The sequence below is a fragment of the Lates calcarifer genome, unplaced genomic scaffold (genome assembly GCF_001640805.2).
Source record: "Lates calcarifer isolate ASB-BC8 unplaced genomic scaffold, TLL_Latcal_v3 _unitig_2330_quiver_827, whole genome shotgun sequence".
NCBI classification, from domain to species: domain Eukaryota; kingdom Metazoa; phylum Chordata; class Actinopteri; family Centropomidae; genus Lates; species Lates calcarifer.
Window position 1 is genome coordinate 1 of NW_026116143.1, and position 7,500 is coordinate 7,500.

The 7,500-nt window shown below is 48.5% G+C and overlaps 2 protein-coding genes across 2 annotated transcripts in view; both read right to left on the reverse strand.

The window, feature by feature from the left end:
* Positions 1-99: 99 nt before the first annotated feature.
* Positions 100-3,160, reverse strand: LOC108892673 (nuclear transcription factor, X-box binding-like 1; the record flags this gene model as incomplete). Its single annotated transcript, XM_051068022.1, is given in 8 exon segments — positions 100-185; positions 378-511; positions 1,241-1,285; positions 1,432-1,562; positions 1,794-1,903; positions 1,985-2,170; positions 2,265-2,464; positions 3,030-3,160. Coding segments are annotated over 7 exon segments (873 nt in total), but the record flags the coding sequence as incomplete, so codon positions are not given.
* Positions 3,161-3,547: 387 nt separating this feature from the next.
* cnga1b (cyclic nucleotide gated channel subunit alpha 1b) overlaps positions 3,548-7,500 on the reverse strand; it is a 5,558-nt gene continuing 1,605 nt past the window's right edge. Inside the window, exons 6-14 of the mRNA XM_018690372.2 lie at positions 7,463-7,500; positions 7,137-7,311; positions 6,766-6,902; positions 6,517-6,689; positions 6,167-6,292; positions 5,889-6,041; positions 5,568-5,799; positions 4,479-4,654; positions 3,548-4,387 (exon numbers count right to left, since the gene is read on the reverse strand). The exon at positions 7,463-7,500 is cut by the window's right edge and continues 69 nt beyond it. Of these exons, the coding sequence (XP_018545888.1) occupies positions 4,196-4,387; positions 4,479-4,654; positions 5,568-5,799; positions 5,889-6,041; positions 6,167-6,292; positions 6,517-6,689; positions 6,766-6,902; positions 7,137-7,311; positions 7,463-7,500 (1,402 nt within the window). The 3' untranslated portion in view covers positions 3,548-4,195. The remainder of the gene's footprint in view (positions 4,388-4,478; positions 4,655-5,567; positions 5,800-5,888; positions 6,042-6,166; positions 6,293-6,516; positions 6,690-6,765; positions 6,903-7,136; positions 7,312-7,462) is intronic.

Below are 7,500 nucleotides of genomic sequence, written 5' to 3' on the forward strand. Positions count from 1 at the left end.
GTTAGCTGGTAACTGTTAGCTGGTAACTGTTAGCTGGTAAGTCACATCAACACCTGAACACACCACAAACATTTTCCACCTCAAACTTTTATCTTGTACCTTGTTGCTACAGCGACGGGGGAGGGGCTTAGCTTTGCCGCACATGCAGGGGACTGACACCATCTTTGGACACGGAGGACAGGGACCTGAAAACACACACACACACACACACACACACACACACACACACACACACAAACACACACACACAGTCTGGGTCAGATTTCGTGTTGTGACCTGTGAGTTGCTCATAACAAATCAAACATTAGAAAACATTTACACATTCAAACAGAAGCTACAGGTGAACACTGAGTGTGTGTGTGTGTGTGTGTGGTTACCGGGGTGACAGAGCAGCAGACAGGTGTGTCCACAGGTGGGTTTGAGCTCCTTCTGACAGATGGAGCCGCAGGAGTGAGGAACCAACCAGGGGTCAGCTGGAGGATCCTGCAGTTTCCCACAGTAACACATGTACCTGAACACAGCACACACACACATCAGCTGTGCCTTCAGTTTACAGCTTACAGGTGTAACGAGTCGTCGAGTGCAGGTAAAACTGATCAAGTGAAGGAAAATACAACAGTAGAAATAGAACCTGACAAAAGAGGAATATTCAGAAGATCAGTGAGAAATAATTAAAATATAACAATAATGAAACGTGTTGATGAGAGGGAGAACATGGAACCATGAGGATCTTTACTCTGAGTCTTTCATTCCTCGGCTCACTTCCTGAAAAGACTCTTATTGTGAAACAAACCACCTCTGTAACGTGTTGGTATAAAACTGATCAGAGGACAGTTTGAGCAGGTCTGGTTCAGTTAACTGGAGTGTGGCGCCCCCTGCTGGAGAACAGCAGCAGTTACAACACAAACTGCCCACCTGTTCAGAGGTCAAAGGTCAGGCTCACAGTGACATTCAGCAGTGAATAATCTGAGGTGTTATTGTTGTTTCTCTGTGTGTGACTCTGAGGTCCAGAGGCTCAGACCTGAGTCTGTAGTTTGAATCCCTGCAGCAGCTGAAACAGCAGACGCCACAGTAAATCCTCCTGCTCCTCTGGATCTGTGTGCTGAGGTTAATAAACCTGAATGGTTCATGCTGCTGTTTGTGTCAGTCAGTGAACGCAGCTCTGTGCATGTTCTTTGGTACTGTGAGAATGAACTATGATGCGTTCAGGTGCACGCTCAGTGAATGTGATCAGACGTACCTGTTGGGCGTGGCACTGGGAGGATATTCAGCTCGACACTTTGGACTGAGGAGAGAAGAGATCAGGACTGACTCAAAGAACACCAGGAAACACAGTGAGAGAGAGTGAGTGTGTGTGAGTGTGTGTGTGTGTGTGTGTGTGTGTGTGAGTGTGTGTGAGTGTGAGTGTGTGTGTGTGTGTGTGTTCCTCACCACGGCCAGGGGTGCTGCTTCTGACCGAAGTCTTCATCAGTGACGGAGGAGACGAGGAAGACCGAGTCTCTGGCCCATTTCTGAATACAGGGCAGGTGGAAGAGGGAGAAACAGCTGGAGCAGCTCCACACCTGGAGAGACAGACGGACAGAGAGAGAGAGGGACAGAGACAGAGAGACAGACAGAGAGAGACAGAGAGAGAGAGAGAGAGACAGAGAGAGAGAGAGAGAGACAGACAGAGAGACAGAGAGAGAGAGAGAGACAGAGAGAGAGACAGAGACAGAGAGACAGAGAGACAGTCAGAGGTTACAGTGTCTGTAATCGTACTCATCATCAGCTTCAGTCCTGACGCTGCGTCTCACCGCCTGTGTCCTCTTGACGGAGGCGATGCAGATCAGACAGGTGAGAGCTCCGGACTGAAACAGGTCACTGACGTACTGACCGGTCCGGACCAGACCTGTGGAGTCACCACCTGCACACACACACACACACACACACATGAACAAAACCACCTTCGCCTATGATAGTCCCTGACAGTCCTCGAAGGCCTCACCTGTCTGGTCGGTGTAGGTGGTGAAGGTGGACTCCAGGATCTTCCCTGTCTTTCCTTCCTTGTGGTCGACGTCTCCGTCGTCGTCTTCGTCAGAGGAGGAGGAGCTGATGCGGCTCTCCACCAGGCGCTGAGCAGCGGCCTGGTTGGACTTCCTGATCTCCTCGAACTTGGACTGGACGGACACACCTGTCAGGACAGACGGACACACCTGTCAGGACAGACGTGAACATGAGGACCGACCTGAGCTGTGAGCCTGAGGTCAGTGAGAGTCGGTCCTCACCCTGTGGAGGCTCAGGTCCAGGAGCTGTGGCGGTCTTCGTCCTCGCTCCTCGTCCCGCCGCCCACGCTCCTGCAGCAGCTCCAGGTCTCTCTCTCTCCTTCTGCGGAGGTCGTGACCTTTCACCGTGACCCTCCTGGCTCCGGCCTCGGCCCCGGCCCTGCTGACGCCAGGCCGGCTCCATGGCAACCGCCTCCCAAACCCTGCAGACAGAGACAGACGGACGACGGGACGTTAACGTGGACTCACTGTGATTATTGATTTACTGATGATCAATATATCTGATCATTTATTTATCATGTTTCTGCTCTGACGTCCCACAGTCCAGACCCAACACACTGATCCAGACCCAACACACTGATCCAGATCCAACACACTGATCTACATCAGAGTAAACCCTCAGACTGACGGAGCTGGACTCAGTCTGTTTTATCATTAACTGGTCTCCCTCTGTCCTGTCCCGCAGGGTCTGGTGGACAGGACAGACCGGAGATCAGGACCTGGTCTCACACCTGTACCTGAGCCCTGTCCGGTTCAGGTGTTGGTGGAGCAGCTACAGGACGAACCAAACCATCCCCGTTACCTCCCGTTAAACACCTGACGACAACCTAACGTCCTGACGGAAACCCGTTAAAGACCGAGCTTCTCTTCTAACTGTTGTTAGCCGGTTAGCCGCGAACAAGCTAACTGTCGTCAATACTCAGCTCTCGCGGACGTAAACAAACGTCACATCCGGTGAACACTGGTGAGTAAAGCAGGAGCACAGACCGGATCAGGTGGAGGTCAGAGGACGGACACAGGTAGACCAGTTACAGTTATTTCAGCAGCTTTTAGCTCAACGCACCTCAGCAGCAGCGGCAGCGGCGAGCCGAGTCTGGCGCATGCGCTCTACGGCTGCGGCGCGCGATGCATGCCGGTACTTGTAGTCTCAGAGGCAGACTTGGCCGAAAGGCGCATTGGCGTTTGAACTACAGGTCCCACAGTGCACAGCGGCACAGTGCGACGTGTCAACGGCAGCAGCTGCACGTTTCATTCATAATCTGAACCAATAACATCAGCGAGTGTTTTTATTCTGTTTTCATTATTTTAATGAGTCTGAGCCATTGATTATTATTGTAATAAATCAATAAATACACTCTTTAATGAAACTACTTTAAAAGTGCAGAAATAATAAAGATAATTCTATAAATTCTACAGGAGTAACATAAACAAACACATACATGAAAACAGTGATGATGTCGAGTCGAGTTGTTCCTTATAAAATCTCTTTATTTCAGCGCAGAGCATCAGACCTGACATTACTCAGCTTTAACAGCAACAAGCAGCCGTCACAGTGAGTCTGGTTTACAGCAGGAGAGGACACTCTGCTGACCTTTGACCTCTACTGGTTTTAAAGCAGGTGATCTACACAGTAAAGCTCGTCGCCGACCTCAGGAAAGTGTTTATGTGTCAAACCTCAGACAGACTCATGATGCTTCATTTCTGTAAAATCAAACTATGATCTACGAACAGGCTCAGCTTGATACAGAGAAAATGAACTGCTTCTTATTTAAAACATTAGAGTTACAGTGTTTTACAGCTGAAAGGATCCCTCTGTGTTCCTGAACCTGGTCTCATCCTCCATGTTCCTCAGGTTCAAAAATACTGGAGTTACATTTTATTATGATAGTAATATTCTCTCTCTCTCTGTCTGATGTCTTCTGATGCTCGGTTGTTCCTCCACTGATCCAGACTCAGTCCTCCACCCTCACCTCCGCCTGTGTCTCAGCTCTGAGTGAACGTCAGAGAGGCAGGATGGAAACTCCCTCAGGTCTGGATGTGAAACAAACTGCTCTCAGGTTAATGAACATGAAGTTGTGTCCATGTTAACTTCAAACCTCTCTCCTCCTCCTCTGCTCCTCCTCTGCTCCTCCTCCTCTCCTCTTCCTCCTTGTCTAAGCCTCAGGTGGCAGAGGCGGCCGCGGCAGCTTCTTCTCCAGCCGGGCGACTCTGTGTTTGAGTTTGCTGTGAGTGGCTTCGTGCTCGGCCAGCAGCCGGGCGTAACGCGTCTGCAGGACGTCCAGCGTGCTCGTCATCCTCTCCACCTTCTCCTCGATCTCTTTGGGGTCGGGACCCTGTGCTGCCACCTACAGGACAGGAGCAGACATGACTTTAAGTTCAGCAGATCGGCCTCTGTGTTACTTGTTTTGTGATCTGTACGTGGTCATGTGGTTGTACCTCCAGGTCCAGCAGTCCGTCCTTCATCAGAATCTGCCGTCCCTTCTCCTCCAGCAGAGCCTTAGCATCAGGATACTCCTTCAGCGCCTCCATCAGGTCGTCTTTGGAGAGACAGAAGAGGTCGGAGTAGCCGATGCTCCTGATGTTCGCCGTCCTCCTGTTTCCTGCCTTACTGCCTGTTGAAGAAGAGGAAGAGGAAAGTCTGTTCAGACATGAAGAGAAACTAAAAAAACATCACATTCTCCCTGATGTAGAATTAATATTTAACTGTAGGAGATCTGAACAGACGCTCCTGTTTCCACTGTTTAAAGCTGCTCTTTTCTTACCAACATGTCTCCAAGAGTGTTATCACTGTACCTGACTTAACTGATCAGTTTCAGCCACTTGGGGGCAGCAGAAACATCTGTAAACACAACACTGACATCTCACATCACCTTTTGTTGTTATGCTGAAAAAAAACAGCTGCTTCAGTATTCCCTCTCTTTAATTCTGGTTCCTGTCCAACATAAAGCTCTGGTATATAAGAGACATGTTAGATGTGACTCAACTTGCAAAACATCCGTCAGTTCAGGGTCTTCTCGACCAATGCATCGAGGAATTACACTCTTTTTATCTGCCTCACAGTTCACACAAAGAGCAGTGAAAGAGAAGCTGTGTATCAGGCCGGAAACTTTACGACCAAGTCTTGTCTTAAAATGACTGAATCACAGAACTAACTGTGATGGAGGCAGATGTGATGGAAACGAAGGGTAAAGCGACTTGTTTCTGTTGGCTTCACCCTCAGCTTCTGTGTCAGGTAAGTTCTACCTGCTGAGAGCTGCAGTGCAAACAGAGGAACACAAGAGGAAACTATCAGACTCAAGCGAAATAATACAGACTGACACTGTCAGCAGCCCGGCAGGACAGACACTGTGGTGCCACAGGATTTCATTACCGAGCTGTGACCAAAATGCAGACTGAAAAAAAGACAAACTGTCAAATTTCAAACGGTCCACAAATAAAGAAAGAGGTCTGTCTTCTTGCACAATCAAAGGTTTTCCATTAACACATAGCTCATTAGCATGTCGTTATGAGTCGAGGTCAGTTTACCTTTAATAGCCAGGATGCTGATCTCGCCAAAGTAGCTTCCATCGCTCAGAACGACAAACTGCGTGATGCCGTCATCAGCGACAACGGCGAGTTTTCCCTCCTTGATGATGTACATCTCCCTGCCGATGTCGCCCTTCTTACAGATGTAGTCTCCTGGACTGTAGACCTGAGGCTGCAGCTTCAGCACCAGCTCCACCAACAGGCCGGCCTCGCAGTCCGCAAAGATACGAACCTGCAGGACGACACAGAGGAGAAACGCTGCTCTTTCATCCTTCAGTTAAACTGGGTTTTACTGAGGAGTGCTATCACGTGTTCGCAGACCTTCTTCAGGGTGTCCAGGTGGACGTTGATGGCGATCTCAGCCCTCAGTTTGTCGGGCAGGTACTTCAGCACCTCCCTCTCATCCACTGCTTTCTTATTGGTCCACAGGAAGTCAAACCACTTGATCACTCGCTTCTCCAGGTCCTTAGTGACCTGTAGGGGGGGCAGAGAGGTGGAGGAGTTTAGTATATTTGGTGGAAACTCAAACAAATAAAACTTGAATTGGAAACAAAGAAAAAGAAAAAAACAACCACTAACTCACTAACAAATAAACAAACCTTTCGGAAGCTCATGTACTGTTTGATGGCATCGATGCGAGCCTGGAAGTCGGCTCTGGCAGCGTTCATGTTGGTGATCATCGAACCAACGTTACCGACGATGGTGGCAAAAATCAACACTCCCACCTGAAGGAAAGAACAGAGCAGAAAAAAAACCCATCAGATTCTTCAGCTTGTGGACCGAGCATGTCTTGATCTGAATTGTACGTGTGCTGATTTTGGGCTGTGTTTTTACATTTAACATTAATGCACCTTTAAATTTAACATGTTTTATTAAACCAATAGTGGTTTTGTAGAAATCTATTTTTAATTAAATCAAAATAACAGTCAGGTCTTGAAGCCACACCCACCAGGAAGTCAGTGACAACGAAGAAGTACTCTGAGTTCTCCACAGGGGGCGGTGTTTCTCCGATGGTGGTGAGCGTCAGCGTGGACCAGTACATACTGTAGGCGTACTTCCTCACCAGGCGACCAAACTCTGGATCTGACGGGTCGGGATACACAAACCTGTCTGCGCCGAAACCTGGAGGAGCGGGACGAGACGAGGCGTCAGAGATTTTTATGACGTAATGAAACAAAGGTTAGGGAATCAAACTCACCGATGGCCTTGGAGAAAGAGTAGTAGAGGCAGGCGTTCCAGTGGATGATGATGACGATGTACATGACGAGGTTGGAGATACGGAGAGCGTTGGGGTAGTTGGTCCTGGTCTCTGTCCTCTGGAAGAACTCCAGCATCCTGAAACAGAAAAAAGTCTTAATCTAGTCTGAAAACTTTAAGAAACTACAACAACTTGTTATCAGTGTTGTTAGAGCGAAGGACGACAGTGTCGGTCTGTTGGTCCACCGCTTTGTTTCAGACTGAAATATCTCAACGACTGTCAGATGGATTCTGATGATCTTTGGTTCAGATGTTCAAGTTTTTCCATTTTATGCCACTTTTATTTATTCTCTGCTTCATGCTTTGGTTTACCTGTTGAACCTGAAGAGTTTATTGAGGCGGATCTCGGGGTAACTGAGGCCGACGACAAGGTACAGGATGTCGGTGGGAATCATGGAGATCAGGTCCAGTTTGAACTGGAAGCTTTTCTTGTAGCGCTCACGCAGCTTCTGCTCATCCTTCACCAGCAGACCCTGCTCCAGGTAACCTGCACACACACACACACACACACACACACACACACACAGGTTATCACGTGGTCATTGTTTTTATCTGTCATATAAAAAAGTATGACTGATGACTGTATAAAACTTTTACAACTGATCTCATCAAAGCATGAAATGTGTGTGTGTTCGCACCAGTCCTGGTTCTGAAGACCATGTCAGCGAGGTAGACG